The sequence below is a fragment of the Neovison vison genome, chromosome 5 (assembly GCF_020171115.1).
Source record: "Neovison vison isolate M4711 chromosome 5, ASM_NN_V1, whole genome shotgun sequence".
NCBI classification, from domain to species: Eukaryota; Metazoa; Chordata; class Mammalia; order Carnivora; family Mustelidae; genus Neogale; species Neogale vison.
In genome coordinates this window covers 6,569,864-6,596,802 of record NC_058095.1, presented here as the reverse complement: position 1 = coordinate 6,596,802, position 26,939 = coordinate 6,569,864, and the positions used below count along the sequence as shown (strand labels likewise).

Sequence of the window (26,939 nt, the reverse complement as noted above, 5' to 3'; positions counted from 1 at the left end):
GAGAAGGACACACCAGCACAAGGACCAGGACCCACAGGTCCTGACCCCACAATAGTGCTCTTTTGCTCCCATTACTCAGAATTGGGTGTATCTGTCCTGCTATGATCAACCCCCTAGGCCTTCTCAGGGTGCTTCATGAACCCAGCCTCGTCAATTGGTGAGCAATCCAAGGCTGAGTTTTTTGTTTCTTCTTTTTAAAACTATTTTTAGTCTTAAAAAGTTTCTTTTTGAGTCTAAAAGGATTCCAGAGAGTTACCCAGGAGAGGAAAGACTAGAAAATTTTATGGTACCCATCCTGATTTTATTCTCAGTTCTTGATCTTAGCTGGATGACCTTAACTCTCTGACCCAAACCTGTTCCTCTAGCCTCATGTCCTCTTCTCCTGCCATCTCGAGAAGCCCCCCCTTCCCAAGGTACTTCCTCAAGCAGCGCTGGGAGCAGGCTCAGAATCCTCCTTCTCTGGCTCCCGCTTCTCCTGGCAGAAACAGGCAGCAAATCCCAACATCATGTGGATGTTACCCCAGCACTGTCCAGTAGATAGAACGGGAATCACATGTGTAATTTAAAATTTCCAGTAGCTACATTAAGAAGGCTTTTTAAAAAGGTGAGAGTAATTTTAGTAGTACATTTAATCTAACCCAGTACCCTCAAAATATTATCATTTGATGATAATGGAGATATTAAACATTTTTTTTTTCATAGAACATCTTCAACACCGAGTGTATCTTCAACACCTGGATGTACACTTACGGTACAGCTCAGTGCCGACCACCCCCACTGTCACATGCTCAGTAGCCACGTGTGGCTTGTGGCTATCGGAGTGGTCTCAATGCTCCTTACCCAGCTCCCAGACCAAATCCCTTTCCTCTACCTTCTCCTCCCACACCTCCAGCTGTGTCTCAGTTTCACATATTAGAAAAGGTAATGGTGACAGAAATTTCAGAGCTGGTTGAGTTTGGGAAACTTACTAAGCAGAATGCATGCAAAGTTCCAGGTGTGGCCACCTTCTACTTCTTGCAGTACCTCTCCCGACTCCCTGTCCCAGCTCCGTCCTGCCTCTGGCCAGCCGCCTTCCTCTCCAAGGCTGCCATTTCCTTTCTTTGTGCCCTAAAAATAATTTTTCTGAGGGTGACAGTTCTGCCATCTTTCCTGGTTGACAGTGAAGTTACGATTCATGTTGGATTTTTTGTCTTTCCATGTTGGCTTTATCAGGATCAGTTTCATCAGTGTTCATTCTGTTTGGGGGACATCGGTGCCGTACCCTGGGTGGTGGAGACACGTATGATTCTGGGTCAGTGTCTGTGACACCAACATCGGGAACGGCTGTCAGTTCTCTATTATTAATCTATTATTGATATAATCTACATTTTGTTCTGTTTTCCCCAGGGCTGGGTGGTGTGAGTAGCAAATTGTAAGCACACATCGCCCCCATGAGACACTGAAGACATATCCAAAAGTTCTCCACTTCTTGCAGGAACTTAAGAGTCATATGTTGATAACACCTTGTGGGTCTCTGGCTGCTCTGTTTAAATAGAGGGTGGACAGTAAATGAGCAGGGATGTCTCTGAGGCTCAATTAGGGGTCTCTAACAAGGGATCAGACTAGACTCTGCCACCACGTACAGGGGACCTCCTAACTGGGAACTCTGGTCTGTGTCTTGTAGGATTTCTCATTTTTCCTGCTCCCACGTCCACACCAACAATGCCCCATCTTTCCTTGGCTGATGTCAGCTGCGGATGTCCTGAGCACATCCTTCCCTGGGAGCTGGGAAGAAAGCTGAGCCAAAGGTCATTTGTACTTGAAGGGCAGTTCTCCCCTGAGAAATCTGGAAAATTTTAGGAGAGAAATTGGCAGCTGAATAAAGCATTAGTACTTTTTGTTGTTGTTACCAGGGCCACCATCGCCTGAGTTTAACCCTAGAACCTGGAAAGGGAGGCTAGCTAATGCAAGACTGGAGCTTTGAGGAGCTTGGACCCTCCAGGAACCTGTTTTCAAAGAGGGAGTTTTCCTTGGCCCAGAGGAGACTGATCTGGCCAACGCAGGAGAGGAAGAAAGGGTCACACTCCCAAAGCTGCAGCCCACAGAAAGTCCCAGGCCTTGAGAGGTGGGTGTGGGAGCAGGGAGTGTGTCATGTTCACATAAACTGAGGTGCAGGGATCCAGAAATAAAAGAGATGAGCCAGAAGTAAAGTGGGTTCTTGGAAGGTTTCTGCAGCAGACATCTGGGTGGCCTCCTACCCAATTTCTGGGTCCCCCAAGATGGAGCTGCCATCTTGTCTGGCAATCCCTCTTCCCCATGTGAATGAGTGATTGGTTGAAGGTGGTCACCTTTGTCTGAACCAGCCAGTGAGGTGTCAGGGAGATCTGGTGGTCAGATCTCCTGGAAAGTTTCTCAAAGCAGTCTCTTGGTTTTCTTTCCCAGAAGTCTTGAGTCTGGGTGTGATCTCTGTTTACTTCATACTCTCTGGGGGAGAACCGACCACAGGATGAAGGCAATGCTGAGACCATGATGCAAAGAGAAGGAAGCAACTTGCACCAACCAACTCCAAGGGCATCCCCAAAGGCCAAACAAAGCAACTAAACCCACAAAATGAATAGTTACCAGAGAAACCAGAGAGGAAACTGTGGCTGCTTCCAGCTAAAGGGTCTTCTAAAGGGGCCAGAGTTTCGGAATGAACTTGGAGTTTGGGGGCTAACAGGCTCAGCTCAATGAACAAGAGCTGTACCTGTGAGACCACTTAGGACCCGAATCCTTAAAGGGTCCATGTCCTCAGAAAAATGGTAGTTTGGGAATTACCTGCTTATGAACAAAGTGAAATGCATAAAATAGTAATAGGAATAATAATGAATAACAACGGTAGCCTCTCTATATCTCAGTTTCAGGGAGCAAAAGTTATTAGCAATCATGCTAGTAGGAACAGAGCCCCTTGAGAATAGTAAGCATGGGGTTGGGATTCAAATTTACCCTTCCCACACACGTAGGAACACCCAAAGCAGGAAAACTTAAATTACAATGATGCCCCGCAGAAGCAAACATAGATACTTCCCAGAAGGAAACATCTTCCATTCCCATTTGGCTACAAAAAATTTAGCCAAGTACAAGCTCCACCTGTATTACCCGGCATAGAAGAAAACTAGTCACAATAAGCATCAGTAGAAACAAACTATAGATTTGAATCTCTGAAGACTTCTGCTGCTGAAATGGTCTGATGAAGAACATAAAGTCTGTTGAATGGGCTTAAAGAAACTTAAGAGGACATTGCAACTATGACCAAGGGGAGCAGAAACTACTCAACATTGACCAGGCAGGTTTGAAATTATTATATGTCTCCCCTTCTTGCATAGGATGTCTGGAAGGAGAGACATATAATAATTGAAATTAAAAACACAAGTGGCGGGGGGGTGGGAGGTTGGGGTACCAGGTGGTGGGTATTATAGAGGGCACAGCTTGCATGGAGCACTGGGTGTGGTGAAAAAATAATGAATACTGTTTTTCTGAAAATAAATAAATTGGGAAAAAAAAAAAAGAAACAAAGCAAATGGAAAAAAAAAAAACACAATGGTTGTGCTATATAGCATATTTGTGACCAGAGGGGACATTTTGATCTGGACAGGTCCCCCCGAATGTAGGCATAGAGACAAGCAGAGGACACCCATGCAAGGGAGTCTACGAGGCACAGAAGCCAGAATGGAAGACCGACTATGTGCCTACTCCAGTGGTTCTCTTCCAGGAGGATTTTGCCCCAAGGGAACATTTGACAATGTTGGGAGACAATTTTTTGGTTGTCACCCTTGGTAGGGGTGTTCCTGGCTCTGAGTGAGATGTTCCAATAACTTTTCTTCCCTACCAGGCTATAGACTTGAGAACTTAAAAAAAAAATTCACTGAGGTATAATTTATAATACAGTGAAAATCACCATTTGTAAGTACACAGTTGGATGAGTTTTAGTAAATGGTCTAACTGGGGAACAGCCACCATACTCATAATATGGAAATCCTCCATTATTCTGGGAATTTCGCTTGCGCCCTTCTGCAGTCAGTCCACACCTCCTCCTCCAGTCTCTGGCAACTACTGAACTGCTTTAAAAGATGATAGATTTTTCCTCCTTGGTATTTTATGTGAAATTCACCTAAAATATGAATTTTAGGTGAAATTCACACAACATACAATGAACCACTTTATAGTGGCGTTCAGTATTTTCACAATGTTGTACAACCACCACATCGATTTTGCTCCAAAACAATCTCCTTTTTTAAAAAAAAAAAAAAAAAAAAGATTTTATTTATTTATTTTAGAGAGAGAGAGAGAGAGAACGATCACACATGAGCCGGAAGAAGGGCAGAGGGAGACGAAAAGGATCTTGAGCAGACAGAAAGGATCTCGAGCAGACTCCTCACTGAGCGTGGAGCCGGACGCTGGGCTCGATCCCACAACCCTGAAATCTGACCTAAGTCAAAACCAAGAGTCAGAGGCTGACCTGAGTAAGCCAGCCAGGCATCCCGCTCCAAAATAGTTTCATCGCCGCAAAGGAAACGCCATGCAATGGTCACTCCCTGTTCCCCTTTGCCCTGGCCTCAGGCAACCACCAGTTTGCTTTCTGTCTCTATCACTGCTGTCGTTTTGCCGCTTCTAGGATTTTACTTGAAGGGAATCATGCAGACTTTGTCTTTTGTGCCTGGCTTCTCTCGCTTAGCACAGTTGTTTTATAATTCTTCCGTTTTAGAGCATCTCATAGGTTCCTCCTTATTAGTGCTGAGCCGTTTCCCTTAGTGTGGACAGGACTTGTTTATGGGCTCGCCAGGTGATGGGTGTGGGGGTGATTTCTTTGGTGTCTGCGTCATCGGGGGTCCCCTGCAGTGTCCCCTGCAGTGCTTTGTGCCTGCTTGGCGGTGCCATACAAATGTGCAGAACAGAGGAATGAGATAACTAATGAAGAGAGAGTCCGAGTGCACCAGACGGGAGATGGGACCCGGGAGGACTGGTGACTTCATGGGGCTCCTGGGCCACCCCACCACACTCTGGCTGGGATGGGGGCTAGGACCAGGGAATGAACCTGGGGCTGGGTGAGGGACCCAGGTTCATCTCCCTAGCAGGAGGGCGAGCAGTGGCTTGGTGGGCTTTACCGTCAGCAGGAACCACTTCTCGGGTTGATGGTGGGGCAGCCTGAATCCTTCCCAGAGGCCAGCTTTATTCTTCCAGTCTTGTCACTACACGCACAGACAGATGACATGAAACTCTCAGTTCCCAGTTCCGCGTGTGAACTCAAGGGCTCACCTTGGGCTGCCACCACAGAGCACTTCCAGCTGTGGGATCTAGAAACTTGTGTTTGACCTTGGCTTTGTCCCCACCCAGCTTTCTCCTGAATCTTCCAAACCATTAATTCCCTCTTAAAAAGGAAGTGGCTTTTCATGAAACCAAGGTGTGAAAGGCATAGCTCATTCCCATGAATTCAACTTTGTCTTGGGGACTAACAGCACAGAAGGATTTTTTTTTTCAATGTACTTTCTGTTTTACCTGCCAGTCTAGATGAACTCCTTTCTGAGCCCCTTTCCAGGTCTTTTCTGGTCTGGCTTCAGGTAGTTTAGTGTTAAATTGTGTCATCTATGAGAAGCCAGTATTCTAAGGGAGCTGTCCCGTTGACCAGAACATTTGGATCTCCTCTCTCCTATGCCAGGGAAGAGCTTTTAAAAAGGCTGTGTGGTCCTGTGTTCTCCCCGACTTCACTAAGCACCTCTTCTTTTTCCTCCCTCTCCCCCTCCTCCTCCTTCTTCAAGATTTTATTTATTTATTTGACGGAAAGAGAGTTCACAAGCAGGGGGAGCAGCAGGCAAAGGCAGAGGGAGAAGCAGAGTCCTGGCTGAACAGGGAGCCTGATGTGGGTCTTGATCCCAGGACCCTGAGATCACGACCTGAGCCAAAGTCAGATGCTTAACCAACTGAGCCACCCAGGTGTCCCTTCACCAAGCACTTCTGAGAATGGACCGAGGGCTCTGAGTGAACATTCGACTAGCAGAGTCTTCTTGAATCCTGCAGTCATCCCCATTTTACAGGTAAGGAAATAGATGGTTAGTGAGAGCAAATGGTCCCAGATGCAGGCAAGGAAGCTGCAGAGCTGGGACGTGAGCTCAGGTCTGTCCAATTTCAGAGGCCATAATGTGAACCAACACCGTATAAAGTTTCCCTCACAACTTCTTTGTCTTCAGATGTCTGTTCTTTGCTGTGCCTGAGCTAAAGATACCTTCCTCTCTCTTCTCTCTGTTGACATTTCTTGGTAACTCTTTAAAGCCTACTAGTAAGCTTCTGGTTCACTATAAATGCAGCCTCTCCCAGCTTCTCATTTCCTTGTTATGAGAATTTCTGTGGATCGCAGACACTGTGTGTGGGCGTAGAGGATGACTGGCTGACGAAGGGGGTGATTTTTCTTTTTTCTTTTTTAGAGAGGGAGAGAGAGAGAGCATGGGTGTGCAAGCAAGTGGGGGAGGGGCTGAGGGAGAGGGAGAGAGAGAATCCCAAGCAGGCTCCATGCTCAGCACGGAGCCCGAGGTGGGGCTTCATCTCACAACCCCGAGATCAGGATCTGGGCTGATATAAAGAGCTGGATGCTCAGCTGAGTGAACCGCCCAGGTACCCCAGGAGATAATTTTTCTGGCATCCCAGATGATGTGCTGAAGGCTCCAGTGGCAGAAGCTTTGGGAATCAGGTGTGATCTGTGTCACCCCTCAAAGATCCCCATGGGAGAAGGGAGACCCAAGAGCCCGGGAGCAAGTGAGGCTACGTTCTACCCCAGAGGAGGCTCAGGGTCAGCCCGAAGAGGGTGGGGCTGCCTCTATAGTTGCTTTAGAATTGGGGACTTACATTTCTCCCAAAGTTTTCAGTATCCCATGCAAGGTCTTCATCTTCTCACTAGTCTTTTCATTTTTGTTTTCTCTAGTGGGCTTTATTTTTCAGACCAGCCTTACATTCACAGCAAAGTTGAGCAGAAATACAGAGTTCCCATGTGCCCTGCCCTAGCCCAGCCTCCCAACCAATCAACCCCTTGCTCCAGAATGGGACGTTTCTTACACACGACTGACGAGCCAGCATGGGCATGGCATGTTATTACCACACTAGAACATAGTTTTGTTTCGTTTTAAGATTTTATTTTTATATTTGACAGAGAGAGAGAGCAGGAGCGCATAAGCAGGGGGAGTGGCAGAAGGAGAAGGAGAAGCAGGCTTCCCCCTGAGCAGAGAGCCCGATGCGGGGCTCCATTCCAGGACCCTGGGATCATGACCCGAGCAGAAGGCAGTTTACTTAACCAACTGAACCACCCAGGCGCCCCAAGAACACAGTTTACATTAGAATTTACTCTTGGTTTTCTACATTCTGTGAGTTTAGACAAAGGTGTGTCCATGATTACGGTATCCTTCAGAGCAGTTACACTGCCCTAAAAATCCTGGTGCTTCCTCTCTTCATCCTTCTCTCCTTCCAACCCCTGGCAACCACTGATATCTTTACTGTTTCCATAGTTTTGCCTTGTCCAGAATGTCATATAGTTGGGATCGTACAGTATATAGCCCTTTCAGATCGGCTTCTTTCATTTAATAGTAGAACTTTGTGTTTTCTCCCTGTCTTTTTGTGACCTGATAGCTCATTTATTTGTAGGGCTGAATAATATTCCACTGTCTGGATGGACCACAGTTTATGTGTTCATTCACCTACTGAAAGACGTCTTGGTGGTTTCCAACTTTTGGCAATTGTGAATAAAGCGGCTGCTATAAACATTTGTGTGCAGGCTTTCGTATGGACATAACTTTTCAGTTGATTTGAGCCCATATCAAGGATTGCTGGGTCACAAGGTTAGAGTATATTGACTTTTGTGAGAAACTTCCAAACTAACTTAAAAGTGCCTGTACCCATTTTGCATTCCCATCAGCCGTGAACGAGAGTTCCTGATGCTCCACATCCTTATCAGCATTTAGTGTTTTCGGTGTTTGGGATTTTGGCCGTCCTTTTTTTTTTTTTTTTTTTTTAACTTTTTAAAAGTTTAAAATCAACTAATTGACATATAAGCATTATTGGTTTCAGAGGTAGAGGTCAGTGATTCATCAGTTTTCTATGCTACCCAGGGCTCACTACATCATGTGCCTTCCTTAATTGTCCATCACCCAGTTATTCCAACCCCCACCCTTGGATTTTGGCCACTCCAGTAGGTGTGTAGCGGGATCTCATTATTGTTTTAATCCCAAGATGTGTTTTCTAAATCATGTTCCATGCTGACTGCCACAGGAGAAACCATGATTTTCCTGCTCAGCTGCAACCTTTCTCTTCAGTGTTAAAAGGAGAGCCGCTAATGGGAGAACAGGCCCTTGCATTTCTATCTAAATGTGTAGAAGGAGACAGCAAGGGGCTCCCCTCATTCGTACAATAGTCCATGTGCTCTGGAACCAGTGCCTAGACTTCACAGGCACTTCAGTTACATTTGTTGAAGGAATTCATGGGTGGATGAATAAGGGAGCGGTAAGGATTTGACCTGGCCCCAAACCCATGCTTTCAATGGGCACAACAGCCTTGGCCCTAATTCCCCCCCAAATCATCCTCTCAGCTCCCCATGGACAGTGGTCCCATCTCTTGGGGATTGAGGCTGGCCTTTACCTTCAGCACGCCTCCTGTCCTGGCCATGCTGAGTTGGCTCCAATCATGGGACTGCAGAGACTTAAGGGCAATTCAGGAAACATTTTGGGATTGGCAGAAGGTAGACAAGAGGGCTAAGTTTGAAGTAAGGTGATCAGAAAATTAGGAGCTGGGTTGGAGATGATGCAGGGCAGCAGACGGTGCCCTTCTGGCGGGAGAATGAGATAGTGGCACCCAGAGAGAGCCCAGACCAGACCTCTTCCCTGGTAGTCTTCACAGCATGGGTTTGAAGGGAGGCCAGGAGGGCTGCCAGGGCTGTACCTAGACCCTCATTCTGGTGGAGACTTGACTCCCCGACAGCCCAGGTACAGAGCAGGGGGGGACATAAGCAGACCAGCCATGGGGTTCTAGAAAGCCTGAGCATGTGGAACAAGGCAGACCAGTGAGCTGTAGGGGGAAATGCTTCAGAGGGTAGGTGGAAGGTGCTAGAAACTTCCTTTAACCTCATTTATTAAGAAAACACCATTCAGGACATAGCTAGCATCAAGAAGAACTAACCCCGTGTTCCAGGTAGTGGTAGGGGCCCTTTCCACTGGGGCGTCCTTTCCAGATGGGGCTGCCGTTGATTCTCCTGACACTGACCAGCTTCTCCCTGCTCTTGATAAACTTCCTCTGTGGTTGCAAAGCTTCTCAGAAGTGGGGTGATGCGGAAAGCTCCATTAAAAAAAAAAAAGGAAGTAAGGGCTCACAGGGAGGAACCCGTGGGGAAGGAGAAGTTATGCTTTCTTCTCAAAAGAGCAGTCGACTCTTGCTCTCTCCCCTTCTCTGCCTCTACTAACTCCTGGTTATCGTGTGTGCCCATGTGAGAAAGTGAGGAGCTGTCCCCATGCAGAGCTGTTTGCAAGCACAGGGGCTTGAACACCAGGCTCCTAGTGGAAACTCATTTGCTGGAAAATTCTATCCTGCCCCAGTGGCTAACTTACAATTTCTGTCTTTCTCCCTACCTTGGACAGCGAGTGTACAAGGCAAGTTTTGCTTCACCATTTTCATGGGAACCCAAGGGGCAGTTTCCAGAAGAGTGTGTGTGTGTGTGTGTGTGTGCGTGCGCACACATGTATGATGGGGGTGGTGTTCAGGACAGACCCCCAAAGCCTACTCCAGTGCATTCTCTTTGATGATGTCCTGAGAGTAAAAGCCCAACCGCAGATTCTCCAAAGACATAGGGGTTGTTCAATATCAACAGGAAAACACTGTGGGTAGAGCAGGGACCAAGGCAGCAATTACCAGGGTCCTTGCACCCGTTTGGGCCAGCTAGTGAAGCTGCTGGGCTCTGGCTTTGCCCCCCCAAGGACTGCTTGTCACCCGAGTCTGTTTGCATCTTGGAAAGGCTGGATCCAAGGATGTATCTGCAGAGAGGGACCTTTGGAACTGGTGGACTATGGACCTTGGTCCCCAAGCAGGGTGATTCAAAGGCTATTAGTCTGGCTCAAAGTTTATCCTCTCTGGGGGCAGTGAAAGTGGGAGAAGGTTTCTCGTTGGCTGAAGGGCAAAGAGAGGGGACTCTCGCTTCCCGGTGGGGAGGGGATGTTCCGGCTACCATGCTAAGGACAGGGATTCCTGTCTCCTTTATCCCCTGGTGAGCCACCTTCCCATGGCTGCCTGAGGCTCAGAACCAAGACCTACCTATGGGGACAAAGGACAGGGTGGACACATCCTCCCAGGTGTTCCGAGGGAAACATTCCACATAGAACCAAGGGTTGGGGCACAGGAGAAAATGGGGCACTGCTGCTCAGAGGGCACAAACTTTCAGTTATAAGCTAGGTCTAGGTTTAGCATAGTGCCTATAGCCTGATGACTATGGTTAGTAATACTGTGTTGTATACCTGAAATTTGCTAAGAAGGTAGATCTGAAGTGTTCATCTCACATCAAAAAAAAAAAAAAAAGAGAGAGAGAGAGAGAGAGAGAGAGAAATATGTAAAATGATGGGTGTGTTAATGAACTAGGTTGTAGTGTTTATTTCAAGGGGTTTATATATGTTAAATCATCACTTTGTGCCCCTTTTAAAAAAGCACATTTACACCTTAAGTATATACAATTTTATTTGTCACTTATAGCTCAGTAAAGCTGCAGGGTAAAACAAAGGGAAACATTCCAAATGGATGTGTTTGTGTGTGTTTGCTTGTGGGTGGACACATCTCAAATGGGGGGTGTTCCTTCTTACATGATGTGACAGTCCCTTTCGTGGGAGGATCCACGGCCCATAAGGTAAAGTGACCGAGTCCATCCAAATGGACAAACCAAAAAGAAGTCATTTATCATGACACTTTTTAAGGTTATTTAAACAAATTAATTATTAAGATTATTAAAATATCATCATGCTGGAGAGACCATATCGTTTCCCTCAGACAGTTTTCCTGACTTCCCTCCCCAACCTTGAAGGAGTTTCTGAGGCCCAACTTGACTGGCTTATGGAAAAAACCCTTATGGATCAGAAGCTCAGACATAGAGAGTGCTGAGCTGGTCTCAGGAATGAAGGAGACCAGGGCGTGGGCAGGGCTCCATCTCTCTGTCTGTCTGCACCCCTACTGCTTCTCTCTGTGCTTCGGTCATTGGCTTTGTGCTCCCAACTTCTTAGAAAAGAGGATGTGGCTTGGGTTCCACCCCAATAGCTCTGACCATGAGCCCTGGCCCCATGTTGGGTAGCATGATACACTTGCGACCTGAAGGAGGGGGAACAAGTCCAAGAAGCCATGGAACCTCAAGAGGGTCCTGAGTTGGGGCACCTGGATGGCTCAGTGGGTTAAGCCTCTGACTTAGCTCAGGTCATAGTCTCAGGGTTCTGGGATCAAGCCCCGCATCAGGCTCTCTGCTTAGCGGGGAGCCTGCTTCCCTCCCCCTCTCTCTGCCTGCCTCTCTGCCTACTTGTTATCTCTGTCTATCAAATAAATAAATAAAGTCTTTTTTTTTTAAAGAGGGTCCTGAGTTGTGTCCCTGAGCTCTGCAGAGCCAGGAGGGTGACTGGCCAGCCCCTCAGCACCCCCAGCATCAGTCACTGCTTCCTGAGGACCCAGAGACATTTCTGCCACAGCCTGGGTCTCCTTTGGAAATGGGGTCCAGGAGTGGAAGGTTCTGCTTATCTGTCTGTCTAAGGGGCTGTGTCTCTGACGAGATCAGAGGACAAGTTCCTATAGACGGGCAGTCTCTGCTGAGACGCCTTCAACCAAAGGACAGCACCGACCAACATGAGCAAGACCGGCACCTTCAGGAAAGCCAGGAGAATGTAGTGGTTCCTGCAAGAGAGGACAGAGCTGTCAGAGCCCTAGGTGCCCAGGCCCTTGTCACTCCCCGCACCCTGACCGGAGGGAGAATTGGTCAGCCCTGCAAAGCCTGAGACTCTGGACCCAGAAGCCCCAGGTCAAAGACCGCCATGGCTTTGGCTCAGTGGCTCAACCATGAGGCTCCTCAGAAGGAACCTCACATTGTCGGTTTTGCTTGGCTCTGGGCCCACCTTTCTTTCTAATCACGCCTCCTGCGTCTCCCCTTTCCTGAAGTGAGTCTCAGCACCCTGGGGTGGCCCATGACAGGCTCTGTGCCTTTGCTGCTCCTGAAAATGCCAGCTCCAGGTGGCTGAGCCACACTCCCACTCCGTGGCACCCGGAGCCTCACATGGTGGGGATTTTTTCTTATCTCCCCTTGGCATGCTCTAGGTCATCAGGACTTTGTTGTTGTTGACAACTGAAAATAAAGAAAGGTTCTGGGGGCCCCTGGGTGGCTCAGTGGGTTAAAGCCTCTGTCTTTGGCTCAGGTCGTGATCTCAGGGTCCTGGGATCGAGCCCCACATCGGGGGGGGTGTCTTTGCTCAGCAGGGAGCCTGCTTCTCCCCACCCACTCTGCCTGCCGCTCTGCCTACTGGTGATCTCTCTCTCTCTCTGTCAAATAAATAAATAAAATCTTTAAAAAAAGAAAAAGAAAGATTCTGCAGAGTGGCTTTCTTGGGAGGTTGGAATGGGGAGATGGGGGGTAGGGGCAACATGGGCGGGAACGAGTTGTTGGGAGGGGTAGCGGCTTTGGGCCTTCACTCTGGCTGTGACCGCTCTGGTGGCCCGTGAGGGTGCAGAAGCAGAGTAGGAGAGGCCCCATGTAGGGGCAGGGGCAGGATGGCAGCCACTCACCTGATGTAGGAGTCGGATGTCACCTCTGTACTTCTGCTGGTAGTTGTCCTGGATCTTGGGCTCGCCGAGGTGCTCAGAACCATGTTCACTAGACACAGGCAGAGTTGGCCATAGGTTATGGGGACAATGACTGGGGCTCATGGGTGGCTCCCTGCTGGGCTCCCTGGGAGCCACCCTGCCCCTCGACTAGGAAGCCAGATACAGCCCCCAGGCTTCTCCCTTCCTACTGAGTTTTCTTTCTTTCTTTCTTTCTTTCTTTCTTTCTTTCTTTCTTTCTTTCCTTGTTCCTTCCTTCCTTCCCTCCTTCCTTCCCTCCCTTCTTTCTTCCTTTCTTTCTTTTTTAAGATTTTGTTTATATATTTTAGAGGGGAGTAGAGAGGCAGAGAGAGAGGGAGAGAATCTCAAGCAGATTCCACGCTGAGCACAAAGCCCAACAGGGGGCTCAATCTCACCTCCCTGAGATCTTAGCCTGAGCCCAAACCAAGAGGCAGACACTTAACAGACTGAGCCAGCCAGGCGCCCTCTGCCCGAGTTTTCTGAACCACCACTCAGTCATTTTCCATCGACTCAGGTAGAAATAAAAAGGAAACAGGAGCCTGTGCTGTATGTGTTTCTGGGGCAAGAGATCCATCTTTCCACTTCTCTCCACTTCCCCCTCTAGGTGGGACTTTAGCCAGACGGGGGCCGGGGGGGAGCTGGGTGGGGAACATCATTGGTCCTAGAGCAGTGCCTGAGCTGGGCTCAAGGACACGTGGTTCTGGAAATGGGGCAGCCAGTTACTGGGGTGGTGAGGAGGAGGAGGAGGACTCTGGAGGGCTGGTGAGTAAGAGGGCACATTCTGGTTCTATCGAGAGCAATGGCTATGATGAATTAAACATCTGTATGAGAAACTATGAAGGCAGTTTATGGTCGACTACTTGGTCATGGATTCCCGAGACCAGCTTGGCGCTGACTGTCCATGAGCCATTTTTTAGTTGAGTCCTAGGCCTGCGAAGACCCCAGGACAGCCAGAGGGGTCCCTGATGTTAGCATAATGGTCAAATCCTTCCTTTCTGCTTACAGCATCCTCTGTTACCTGAGCCCCTTCTTGGGTCCCTCTAACTCCTTGCTCACTCTTATGCAGCCAGGGAAAGTAGAGGGCAGGGTGGCTGGGGGCTCAGAGAGGAGAGGCACTGTCGCATGCCCAGAGCTACTCTGGGTTGGGCAAGTTCCTGGGGTTCAGTACTGGGATCCTCTGGGCTTCCCCAAGTATCCCCTCTGCCTCTCTCTCTGTGTAGTGATGGGTCAGGAGTGTGAGTACCAGTGACCAGTTCCTGGAGCCATGCCCTGGGACCCAAGGCATCCAAGGTCCACCCACACATCTGATGAGAGACTAGGGGGCTGCCAGGGTTGTGGGTCCCCAGGATAGCTGGGCTGGACTGCGGGCAGTGATGCTGGGGTCCATGTTCCCACCTCTCCCCCAAGACCTGCCAGCCCTGCGTGCATCATCTAGATACATCAGGTGACCTCAGGGACTGTGATGGGGACACTGTTCTCAGCTACTCAGCCATTTCCCTTCTGCCCTTGGGGAGGGGGAAGCGGAAACCCTCATTCTTTCTGTTCTAAGCAAGAGGGTCTCACTGTGTAGATGAGAAAGTTCTTACCTGGGTCAATGGTCACTTTGATAGATGTCCCAAGGTCGGGTCCAGATCTGCTAATCCCACACCAGTAAGTGTCTGTGTCACTTTGCCTGACCTCCTCCATGGTCACTGTGAACAAGAGGTGACTCTGGTTGTCCCTGATGGACACACGGTCTACCTTCTTTTCTTGCTCTGATCCATCGGTTTCAGCGAGGTTGTGGCATGACTCCCACTCTGCTCCGCGACACCACCACTTCTTGTAATTCTCCCATCCTGGTGTATATTGACACTGCACGCTCACCGAGCACCCCTCCAGGCCCCTCACGGACTCTGGGCCTTTGATGGAGAAACAGCCTGGAAAACAGAATCCCAAGATAAAACCCCTGCCTCCTGGAGCCAGGTTGGGCCTGGGAGCCCCAAGGGCTCAAGTGACCCCAGATTGGTATCCAGGGACTGAGCCAGAGGTCCTGGCCTTTGCAGCTACCCACTAGCTGACCCCCCAGGTCCACCTCCTCTGTCCAGCTTCCCCATCAGCTCCTGCGGTGACAATGTCCAGCCTGTTCGGTCCTCACATTCCTGGTTCTTCCTGCAGTGGTGACCCTCCTGACTTTCTGACACTGTCTTTCTTGGCTTCAAAACTTGGTCCTCTTCCACACTCTCCTTCTCCGACTGCTCATCTCTGAGGCTTCTACTGATTTCTCTTCCTCCCTCTTTAAATCTTGGTGCAAAAGTGGCGTATTGGTAAATACTTAACAACTAACCCTTCGGGGAAGAAAATCTCCATTTGTAACATTTTCCAATTTCTGTAGTGTAAATAGTTCCACCCTGGGTCGATCTCAGGCACTCAGTGCCGTGTCACTGGACACTCAGCTGAGAAAAGTCGGTTCTTGCCAGCCAGTGTGAACCAGTCCCAGAGCACTGCAGGAGGAGCTGGGCGGGGGGGGGGGGGTGTGTCTCTCTCCAGTCCTCATTTTGTCCCATCTTATTACACCCCCATAGAGGAATTCTCCCTTCCTATGATTTTGGTTATTGCCAACATGCTGATAATTCCCCAAATTCACATTGATGGCCCACATTCTTTCCTTAGCTCCAGCCTACTGTTTCCAAATACACACTGTACATCTTTACCCCAAAGTCAGTAGTCCCAGGACTAAATCCTCCTTGAACTTGGTCTGTTTCAGTATTTCCTCTCTCCCTTGGAGAGCTCATGTGGTGCACTAGCAAAGGTCTGTGGGGAGTGGGATGGGTTAGGGGCAAGCAAGAGTTGGAAGGGTTTCGTGCTGCTCTGGGGATTGACTCCAGTCAAGCTGAGTATATGTGACTGCACAGACACTCTTTGTCCTTGGCAATGACCTCTTGTGCTTTGATTGCATGGAAGTGAAAAAGCAGGGAGAAGCAGAGAAACACAATAGAAGCCTCTCCTGACTGTCTTAGCCCGAGAGCCTCAGGATCATCCCAGAGGGGTGAGGAGTTGTCTTCTGGGGGCCACAGGAGTCAGGTCTGTTGCACCAGGAAGGTGCACCTCTCATACCCTGTACCTTCTTCCTTTCAGGTCACTTGAGGTTTGCATTTGTGCTCAGTAGAATTATGTCTCCTAAAGATGTTGATGTCATAATCCCAAGAACATGTGAGGAGGGGTAATTATCCTGGATTATATAGTTGGGTCTAAAGTCATCAGAAGGGTTTGTATAAGATGAAAATGAGTTAGCATCAGAGTCAGAGGGAGACTGGAAGATGCTATGCTTCTGGCTTTGAAGATAGATAAAGGTATCGTGAGCCAAGGAATGTGGGCAACCTCCGGAATCTGAATGAGGTGAGAACACGGTTTCTTCCCCAGAACCTCCAGAGGGAATACAACCTTGCCCACAGTAGGATTTTATCCAGGAAGTCCATTTTGGACTTCAGACTTTCAGAACTGTAAGATAATAAATTTCATCATTTCAAGCCAGTTTGTGGTTTGTGGTCATTTGTTCCAGCAGCCATTGGAAATAAACTCAGTATTCCATGAGCAGAACTAACTCTACTCTCTTCAAACCAACAGCGTTCCTAGTGCACCTGACAGAGAACTTGACATCTCCGTTGATCCTGTCCTCCTCTTCTCCCTCTACAACTGATTGGTGAGCCCTTTAGTCAACTTTACCTCCAAAATGCTTCTTAACATGATTTCTTTCTCCCCGCCCCATCCCCGTCACGGTTCACGATGCCAGCATGACATAGCAGAAAGAGTGAATTTGGACAGAGAAAGTCATGTCTACCACACACTACTCAGGAAATCTTGGGTAAGCTACTTCACCTCCCTGGGTCTTGCTTCTCAATTTGCAAAATCGTTTCGCTACTTTCAAACTTTGCAGGTTTTTGTAAGACTTGGGTCTTGGTCAAAACGCAGATCTTCTGTTGGGGGTTGCTCCCTCAGTGAGAGCCTTTCACCAGGTCAAGAGCCCATCTGGTGCCTGGATCATGGCCGTAGCACCCAGAGAAGCTTCTCCAGTTCCTGTTACACTCCCTTCTCCACTATTCTCTGCATATCACTGTTGGAGTTTCATGCTAAAATAGTCCCCACCTTGTCCTCAGCAGCACTTGCCATGAGCAGGGTTTCAGGATCTCTTCTGCAGCTGCTCCCCACTGCCTCAGAATGATTTAAAAGGTTTTTGTTGGACTTCCAACTTTTTTTTCTTCTAAATCCAAGTTCTCTGTCCAGCACCATTTCCTGCTCCCCTTTCCCTTCCACTGGACCCTATAACCCCCACCCCCCACTTTTCTTTTCCTCTGACTCTGGTGGCCCTTCCAAGAGCTATGTCACTGCTCCCACCTTTCCTTCCACCTGGAAACACTTCTCTGAACCCAGCCTGCCTACTGATCACCTTAATTCCTTTCACAGTTAGAACTGCTTCCTTCCATTGCTCCATGACCTCACAGGAACCTGAGTGCCACACTGGTATTTTATTACCACTACCAGTCTCTCTCTGTCTCCTTTACTAGGATGCTCTGTCCTAAAGGGAAGAGACTTTGGGTGTACATTCTCCCTCTTCCCCGTCACCAGTCCCCGTGTCTTGCATAGTATCTGGATCCTGGAAGGTACCAATCAAGTTTATGATCATCTTTACAAAGAAGCTTGTTGTCATGCTCTTGGACATTTTGATTTGATTTTGGGCAATTTGATTTGACATTCTGATTCTGGCATGAACTATAATTTCCACACCGGGGGGCACTGAAATATAAGGCTGATAATTGCAGTGCTAACATAAAACACAGTAGAGTCTGGAAACAAATTCAAGCACCATTACTGGGGGAGCGCCTCTGCCTTCGGCTCTGGTCGTGGTCTCAGGGTCCTGGGATCGAGCCCCGCATCGGGCTCTCTGCTCAGCGGGGAGCCTGCTTCCCCCTTTCTCTCTCTGCTTGCTTCTCTGCCTACTTGTGATCTCTTTCTCTGTGTCAAATAAATAAATAAAATCTTAAAAAAAAAAAAAACCGAAACACTATTACAGGGAGGGCAGGCTAATAAATTACCGTCCTCGTATATCATGGTTAAAAGAAGACAGATCACAAATAATAACAGAGAAGCCATCCCAGATACATCAGAATTAAGTTTTTAAAAAGTTGCCTAACAGAGTGTTTAGATTCCATTTCTGTGGTTCTTCTGTGGAATGCATAGAAAAAAATAGGTCAATGAGTGTTCGAAACTATTGACAGTGGTCAGTGCTGAACCTAGCACTTGGGAGGAAATTTCCCTTTCTAAATCATATGTTTCTATTATGTGTAAATGTTCACAATATCATCAACTGATAAAAAAAAAGATGAAGAAAAAATTTTAATAATCAAAAGGACCCCATTAGGAAAAAGATTGCTAAGAAACAGTAATCAGTGTCAATTAAAATGAAATACAAGAGTTGGCAGAAAAGGTGGTTTTCTTTCTTAAGACAACAATAGCAACGACACAGCTACCATCCAAAGCTGAGGGTCAGTGTACATGGTATTTTCAACAATCATAAACAGAATTAGAAATGTTGCTGCTCTGAAACAGAAGTTTCATCAATCCCAACTTTGCTAATTTAATCTTGCAATTTAGCATTCATAATGTGATTACGCTTGTTTTAGAAAGAAATACATGCAAAGTTTCCATAAATGCATACTGTGATGGGTGGAACTATTAATCAGGTCCGTGTGTTTTGTGGAGAGTTGGTCTGAAGGAGGTTGGAGATGTTAGGACAGCAGTGAGCTGGGAGCAGAACTTGGGCTGATGGGTTTTAAAAGCATAAGGCTGTTTGAATCTCAGTTTTTCCTTTCCCTGACTCTGAGATGTAACCTCTCTCCTTCATGTCAGTCCTTCGGGAAAGTCTGCCCCCGTGCACATCCTTGTGTGAATAGTCTTGTGTCAAAGTCAAGAGAACAGTTGAGCTCCTGGTCTGGGTTGATAGCTTCCTGTCTGGGTTGATAAATCCCTGTCTGGTTTGACAATTTCCTGTCTGGGTTGATAGGTCCCTGTCTGGGTTGATAGCAAGGCAGCCAAGGGAAGGGCTCAGAGCATAGGGGCTCATGAGGTGTGGGATGTACAAAGGGGTTTGAATTTACCTTGTTTTGCACTGATGGAGCAGGGCATCCCTGCTGGTATCCCCAAGCAGCCATGCCATCTCAAGCGCCAAAGAGTAATTTCTGGGGTACAGGTCTGTGCTCCTGTTCCCCCACTTGCAAACATTCCCTGAGCACCCATCAATGCCAGTGGCCTGCCTTCCCCTCAGGGCTGCTGTGGGACTGTGTACCAGAGCCAACAAGAACGTCTTATGGGAAGTCGGGTCTTTCCAATTTCGCTCCATCCACTTTCTCTCCTTTTCATTTCACAGAAGAAATCTGAAGGCCGTCAGTTAGTGGGGTAGCTTTCCTTGCATCACTGACGACTTCACCCCCTTCCATCGTGAAATGGCAGAGTTGGAGGAGGAGGGACACCCTGTCTTGTTTCTGCAGCCAAAGCCACAGAGTAGCCACTGTGAGTCTCAGCCTTCATCTGGGGGAGAAGACTCTTTGTGTGGGTCTGTGCATGTAAGGGACACTGTGTGTGAGTGTGTGTGTGCGCACGTGAGTTTGTGTCAAACTCTGTAGGAGTGTGTGAGCACACAGATGTGAATGGGGGACATGACTGCCTGTGGGTCCGTGCATCTGAGTCCATTGTGTGAGTGCCTTGTATGTGGGAGCTCAGGCAGTTCACCCTCCCCCTTGGCCTCTGGGTGAGCTGGGTGTTGGGATTAAGAGAGGGAGCAGATGGGGCTCTTTGAGCTCAGACGCTAAGCTAGAGTCCAGGGGGAGAGGCAGACATTCTGAACTGCTGTCCCTTGGGAATTCTGGGCTGTTTGGAGCCCTGCCTAAGGACCATAGTGGTCACAGAGAAGCCACTGCCCTCCCCACCTGTCTACAGGTAACATCACAGGGCCTCTGTCACGATAAAATCAGAAATGGCCTTGATAATTTGAGAATGACCACAGTCCTTGTCTATTTATATCTGATCTGAATAGCAGAGTCTCCCGACATTACAGCTAGAAAGAGCATCAGAGACCTTCCGTTCATACCAGAAATCCAGGTCTTAGAACAAGGAGGGGGCTTGCCTGTGCCATGTGCTGCTGTCACAACTGGAACTCCAGCCTCTCAACTCCCTGGCTATGTCCTTTGTGGGGAATCCCTGTGGACCAGTTTGTTTTGCTAGAAGGTCTGTCTCCTGGCTCATAGACAAGACTGTGTGTGACCCACATGTACAACATACATTGTGCAAACTTTTGGACTGATCTTAATGCTCTCTCAGTGTATGCAGTGGCTTTCCATAGAGAAGATACATGACCCCCTCCCATCTCCCATCTGGGTTCCTGAACAATTTTCTCTTTGAAAGTCTCGGTTCCTGGCCATGGTGTCCAAGAGCCTTCTTAATCTTGTCTTGTGCTTTTTCAACCTCATGGCCAACCAGTCACCCCAAGGCCTCCTGCACACTGAGACCCTTTGTGCATGAATGTACCATCGTTTCTCAAGGCTCCGTGTCTTCGTCAAGCAGTCCTCTCTCCATGGAATGTTCTGCCTTCTCTGTTTGAAGGGTTGACCCTTTTCTTCAAGGTTCATCAGATGGATGGTGCCTGTATGGGTTTCTGCAGCTCCTTCAGCCAGACCTGCTCGGGCCTCTGAGCACCCCTCCATCAATTCATGCCATTGTTTGTTCTTTATCTGCAAGTCTTACCCTCTGAGCTGTCTGAGGTCCCCTTTCTAATGGCTAATCCTGTTTCTTTTCTCCCTTCAAGTCCTCAGGGCCTGGTGAATGCCTGACCCAGAGTAAGAACCCATTTTTTTTTGCTTAATAAATTATAAATAATAAATTATATTATAAAATATATATAAATTATATTATAAAAATAAATTATACTAATTTATAATAAACAAAAAATTTTAAAAACCACATCTCATTTCCCCAGAAATCATATCCCCTGCTGCCTGGACTAGCTCTTGGTCCTCTGCCCTGCCACAGGGGTACCAAGTCCCCAGAACCCCTCCACACTCACCTGCGAAGTTGAGCAAGAGAAGAACAAGCCACAGCCTCATGGCTTCACCCCCCAGACTCCTCGCCCTTCTGTGGACAGTGGGAGAGCACACTTGGATCCCAGCTGGACTCTTGCAGCTCTGCCTGGGCCCAAGCTTGCACTCTGAGTTTCTGGCCCTTTGAGTTTCTGACCCACTCACTTCCTTTTGTAGATTATTTCCTGCTTTTAATTATTCAGCAAATTGAATGTCATTTCTTGAAAGGGATGGGGCACAGGGCACAGAAGTCACCACTACCTAAGAAAGAGGAAACTGGGCTGTGTGAAGTGGGGAGGGGCAGGATATGGGTCTGCAGCAGGGCTAGAACGGGGGGCATGTGGTCTACCAGGCTTTGGGTCCAAGGGGTACAATCGTTTGGGTGTCAACTCCAGAAATGTTTCTCTAACACAACAGTGGGTCCCAGCAGCAGGGAACACGTGAGCAAGCTTGGCTTACCTGGAGATGCATTTGTTCAGGCATTATAACCAAGGGCATAAAAGTGTCGGCTGGAGGGTCAGACACACCTGGGCCCTCATTCTGAGCACCACTCACAAGCTGTGTGACTATGGACAATTACTGAACTTTTCTGAGCCTCAGTTTGTGTATCTGCAAACTGGGCTGTGATGGAATAACAGAAGAGTTGTTATGGGAATGAAGTGAGAAAATGTATGTGAAGCTCTGAGATCACAATCCTGGGATAGGGCTAGCACTCTACATCGGTATCAGTGCCCGGGGCATAACTTCACATGCTGGATGAAGAGTCACATAAAGCAAGCCCAGGACCGGAGGCCGGGAGAGAGAGAAGGTGATGGACTGGGTTTCCTCATTAGTAATAAGGCAAATTCTAGCCCTAACCTGACATAATTTAATTAGCATCCTGATTTATAACCCAGTAGCTAAAATTCTTGAAGAACAGTTTTGGGAAGCAGATGAGTGTCTGGCCTGGTGTCCCGGCCGGGTTGCAGAGGAAGGAGGTCTTCCTGGAGGTCTTTTTTGGGGGAACATTCAAAAGGCTGAGAGGAGGAGGAGGGCTCAGTCCTGTAGTGACGCAAATCATATTACAAGTAGGAGTCAAAACAGTATGGTATTGGCATTAAAACACATATAGATCAGAATTGGGGGTGCCTGGCTGGCTCAGTTGCGAGAGTATGTGACTCTTGATCTTGGGGTTGTGAGTTCAAGCCCCATGTTGGGTGTGGAGATGACTTAAATAAATACAATTTTTTAAAAACCATAAACCTATAGACCAGAATTGAAAGCCTACAAATAAGCTCCCACACATAAAGCCAATTAATACTTGACAAGGAAGCCGAGAATAGCCCATGAGGGAAAGTATAGTTCCTTCAAGAAATGGTGGCCAGGAAAGTGGAGAACCATTTGCAGAAGAATGAAACCGCACACCTCACAAATATTAACTTAAAGTGGATTAAGACTTAAATGTAAGACCCCAAACTGTGACCCTTATAGGAGAAAATAGTGGAAAAGCTCCTTGACATTGGTCTTGGCAATAATTTTTAGGTGTGACACCAAAATTATAAGCAATGAAAGCAAAATTTAATTAGTACGATGGCATCAAATTAAAAACTTGTGTACAACAATAAAAAACAATTAATAAAATAAAAAACCTACAGAACGGGAGGAAATATTTGCAAATCATGTATCAGATAAGGCGTTAATATCCCAAATATATAAAGAGCTCATACAACTCAAAATCAACAACAACAACAAAATAACAATTCCTATAATGTGATTGGTCTCATTAAAAATATATATATATATACACACACACACATATACGTCAGGGGTCCCTGAGTGGCTCAGTCAGTGAGATGGCTGACTCTTTCTTTTGACTCATGTCACAATCTCAGCTTCCTGAGATCGGGCCCCATGTTGGGTTCAGCACTCGGTGGGAAGTTTGCTTGAGGATTCTCTCTCTCCCTCTCCTTCTGCTCTCTCTGTCATAAATAAGTAAATCTTAAAAAAAATAAAAAATATGTGGGAAGTTTTCATAAACACAGACTGTGATGGGTAGCACTATTAATCGGGTCCATGTGTTTTGTGGAGAGTTGGTCTGAAGGAAGGTGGAGAGGGTAGAAGGTGAGCTGGGAGCAGACCTCAGGAATAGGGCCGATGGGTTTTAAAAGCATAAGGCTGTTTGAATCTCAGTTTTTCCTTTCCCTGACCCTGAGATGTAAACTTTCTCCTTCATGTCCATCCTTTGGGAAAGTTTGCCCCAATTGCACCATCCTTGTGTGGCCAAAGGTAGTCAAGGGGCAAGCTCAGTGCAGAAGGGCTCATGCAGTGTGGGATATGCAAAGGGGTTGGAGTCCACTTTGTCTTGCACAGATGGGGCAGGGCATCCCTGCTGGTGTCCCCATGCAGCCATGCCGGCTCAAGAGTTATTATTGGGGTACAGGTTTGTGCCCTGTTCTTCTACTTGCAAATGCGTACTGAGCACCTACTCACCAACTCCTTTAACCAGGTTAGAGGGTTAGAGTTCCCCTAATAGTGCACTTGGGTTTCCATTCCTCCACATCCCTGCCAATGCTTGCTCTCTCTTGTCATTTTGGTGATAGCCATTCTGACAGGTGTGAGGTGATGTCTCATCATGGTTTTATTTGCCTTTCTGTGATGATGAGGGATGTTGAGCACTTTTTTAAAGTATCTGTTGGCCATTTATATGTATTCTTTGGAAACTATTTAGTTCCTCTGCTGATTTTTTTAAGAGATAAAGAAAGAGAGAGAGAGCGCGCCTGAGCGGAGGGGAAGAGAGAGAGGGAGAGAACCTTAAGCAGATTCCACGAGCTCAGTGTGGAACTTGACGAAGAGCCTGACATGAGGCTTGAGCTCATGAGCCGAAATCAAGAATTGGAGGCTTAACCAGCTAAGCCACCCAGGCACCCTTCTCTGCTCATGTTTTAACTGGATCGGTCAAAGGATACAAACTTCCAATTACAAGACAAACACATCCTAGAGACCTAACATATAGCATGAAGACAACAGCTAATAATATTCTGTTACATACTTGAAAGCTGCTAAGAGAATACATATTAGATGTTCTCACCAGGAAAAAGAAATGGGAGTGATGTGGCGTGATGGCGATGTTAGCTAACCCCCCAGTAGTAATCAGTTCGCAATATATATGCATCAAATCAAAGTGACCTACACCTTCAGCTCATATAATGTTATGTGTCAGTTATATCTAAACAAAGCTGGAAAAAATAAAAATAAAAGTAAACTTGGGAGGGGCACCTGGGTGGCTCAGTTTTAAGCGTCTACCTTCAGCTCAGGTCATGATCCCAGGGTCCTGGGTTCGAGCCCCACATCGGGCTCCCTGCTCAGCAAGAAGCCTGCTACTCTCTCTCCCACTCCCCCTGCTTATGTTCCCTCTTTCGCTGTGTCTGTCTGCCAAATAAATAAAATCTTTTTTTTTAAAGTAAACTTGGGGACTGCTAAAAAATACAAGTATATAGATTGAAAATATATATGCATATATATCGCAAACCCATGAAGAAAGCAAGAACATGAATGTAAGATTCATATTTGGTTTTTTCAGAGGGCAGCTTGGGACTTCAGAAATATTAATGATGTTTATTACTTAAGCTGTGAGGTGGGCACCCAAGGGTTGAAGAGTATTTGGGCTGTAAGGAGTATGCATTTATTGAGAACATTCTTTTTGTCTATGAAAGATTGCAAGGAAGTTACAAAAGAGTTTACAGAGTATTCAGAATGAAATAAGGACGGTGGCTGGATGTGTTGGTCAGAAGGCCATTCCCATCCATCAGATGGGCTGTGTTCCTGGGCGGGTCATCAAGGGGCAATTGGTGTTACTGACTTTAATTATTGGGCTGATGCCGCCTCCCCACCCCAGATCCCTTCTGAGGCCTGTTCCCTCAGAGGACAGCACTGAGCATGCTCAGGACCAGGGGTACCTCCAGGAAGACCAGGAGCTGGAAGTAGATGCTGCTGAGCAGGGACCTGTGGGGGACAGTGACAGGCAGTGAGCCACGTCCTCAGGGAGATACCCTGGTACCTTCCACTTTCCTTCTGGCCCTGTGCCCATGTCCTGAGGCTACAATAGTCCACACAGAGATCAGGCCCAGGTGGGTCCATGGGCAAGACAGCCCTACATAACAGATACTCCCGTGACCCCCAGGCTAACAATTGCCCTTGAGACAGGACTTTGAACATGGAGAGGGCCTGGCTATTGGAGTGACATAAGGGAGATTGCAGGGAGCAGGAGGGACCTTAGATAAAACCTAGGAAAAGGGGTCTAACTAAGTCCTCCCCATTGGGGCTTATCCTATCTGTGGACTAGAAATCAGCACTAGTTACTTGTCTAATGTCTGCTCTCCCATAAACAGTAGCTCCCATGAGGGACTGGAAGTGTTTGCTTTAGTCCTAGGGTCCGTCTAGCACCTGTGTGGTGCCTCCAAACCTTACCCTTGAGATTCAGTGGTTAATGATGGAGGGAACGAATGACCCCACTCACCTCTCCTCTCCGTTAGAAGCCTGGTCTTCAATAGGATGACTCTCCAGTGAGGGCCTGTGGGGTGGAGAGCAGGGGAGAGACTGCAGGAGCCCCCAGAACACCTGGCCTGGGCCGCGACCTGAAGGACCCCTTTGCACAACACTGGCACTTGTCTTCCTTGTCCCCGGAGCCCAATTTCTACAGATACCTGAGTGCGGGCTCCCCCAATCCTACAGGTCTCCAGGGAAATGTCTGGCCAGGACTCACTGGCCAGGACTTCCTGATCATTGTGTGTTGAAGAACAGTCCCGCCTTCCATCACTCCCCACACATGCTCTCCCCCACCCATCTGTCCTAGTTTCCCCAAGCACTCATCATGAGCTGGCATGTCCTCTATTGATGAACGTGTTGACTTCTTCACTGTGTGAATTTCCCAACTTTTGTCAGAGCCGGACTGTGTCTCGGTGGCCAGGGCTGTATCCCTAGAAGAGGGCCTGGCGCATGGTAGGACTTCCACAGTGAGGTGTGGAATTGGTACGTAAGTGTGGGACCGAGGCCATGACAGTCACACCCACACACCTCAGCCCTCCATGTTCCCCAGAAATCACCCAGCTGTCAAAGGTCTCCCGCAGCTAGCCCCTTACCCAGTATGTTGTCTGGAACTGGGGGACTCCTGCGAGGTCGTGGTCTTCTGTGTGGGGTCTGGCAGGGTCGAGTGAAGACCTGTTGTTGATGAGGGAGGAGAAGGCAGGCTGAGGACAAGCCAAAGCTGACACCCCACAACCCCACCCCCCATACTCCTGGGTGGGACAGGTGACACTCCTCCAGGAACTTCCCAGCTGTCTTCATGGTAATGCCTTCCTAGAGGGAAAAAGAACCCTAACACTGACAATGGCAAGGCCTCCGGTGTCCTGGGAGTCTTCTTTAACACACGAAAAGCCTTCTGAAACCTCCCCTTTTCCTTACCTCCCCAAACTTCCAAGTATACAATCAGCCATCCCTCACAAGCCTGGGCAGCAGCTCTTTCTGCCCTGGGGTCCTGTCCCTGAGCTTTAATGAAACCACCATTTTGCACCAAAGATGTCTCAAGGATTCTTTCTTGGCTGTAAGCTCTGGACCCCACCCCACCAAACCTCACCCATATTCCAAAACCACATCAAGGGTACTGGGGGCCTTCTTGAAGTTGGGGGCTGCGGTGCTGGGTGAGGGAGAAGCACATGTCAGGCCTGCTATCCTCCCCCGGGCTCTCCCCCATCTCTGGCAGCTGTGTGGCTCTGACTCACATAGTCCTGGTCACTCAGGACATCTGGACAGGTGTCTGGGCTCCACATCCGCCCACAGCCACACCCAGGCCTCCCTGGAACTCCGGCCTCTCCGGCCCCCTCTGCAGGTGCACCCTGCTCAGATGGGCGATTTCAGAGGCAGAGCATCCTCCCAGCAGGGCATGGGACAGTGTGTGGAAGGAGCTCAGGGCTCTGGGCTCAGCCACCCCGCCCCTGGTTTCTCCTGGCAGAGGAT

General features: G+C 48.1%; 2 protein-coding genes across 3 annotated transcripts in view; both read right to left on the bottom strand.

Moving 5' to 3' along the window:
• Nucleotides 1-11,534: 11,534 nt before the first annotated feature.
• LOC122907545 (CMRF35-like molecule 7) lies at nucleotides 11,535-21,062 on the bottom strand. The gene is made up of 4 exons (XM_044250350.1): nucleotides 20,936-21,062; nucleotides 14,430-14,759; nucleotides 12,787-12,874; nucleotides 11,535-11,904 (listed from the first exon to the last, which is right to left on the bottom strand). Exons 1-4 carry the CDS (start codon nucleotides 20,973-20,975, stop codon nucleotides 11,760-11,762), a joined length of 603 nt encoding a protein of 200 aa, XP_044106285.1. The 5' UTR covers nucleotides 20,976-21,062; the 3' UTR covers nucleotides 11,535-11,759.
• Nucleotides 21,063-24,522: 3,460 nt separating this feature from the next.
• LOC122906017 (CMRF-35-like molecule 4) overlaps nucleotides 24,523-26,939 on the bottom strand; it is a 59,695-nt gene continuing 57,278 nt past the window's right edge. For both annotated transcript variants that reach the window (XM_044247493.1, XM_044247495.1), the window contains exons 3-5: nucleotides 26,066-26,144; nucleotides 25,444-25,497; nucleotides 24,523-24,929 (exon numbers count right to left, since the gene is read on the bottom strand). In XM_044247493.1, the coding sequence (XP_044103428.1) occupies nucleotides 24,845-24,929; nucleotides 25,444-25,497; nucleotides 26,066-26,144 (218 nt within the window). In that variant the 3' untranslated portion in view covers nucleotides 24,523-24,844. The remainder of the gene's footprint in view (nucleotides 24,930-25,443; nucleotides 25,498-26,065; nucleotides 26,145-26,939) is intronic.

Coding starts and splice junctions, on each gene's coding strand:
- LOC122907545 (XM_044250350.1), bottom strand. CDS start 20,975: ATGAGGCTGTGGCTTGTTCTTCTCTTGCTCAACTTCGCAG. Junction 14,760..20,935: donor TCTCTTGCTCAACTTCGCAG/GTGAGTGTGGAG, acceptor TCTGTTTTCCAG/GCTGTTTCTCCATCAAAGGC. Junction 12,875..14,429: donor CAAAGTGACCATTGACCCAG/GTAAGAACTTTC, acceptor GCCTGTGTCTAG/TGAACATGGTTCTGAGCACC.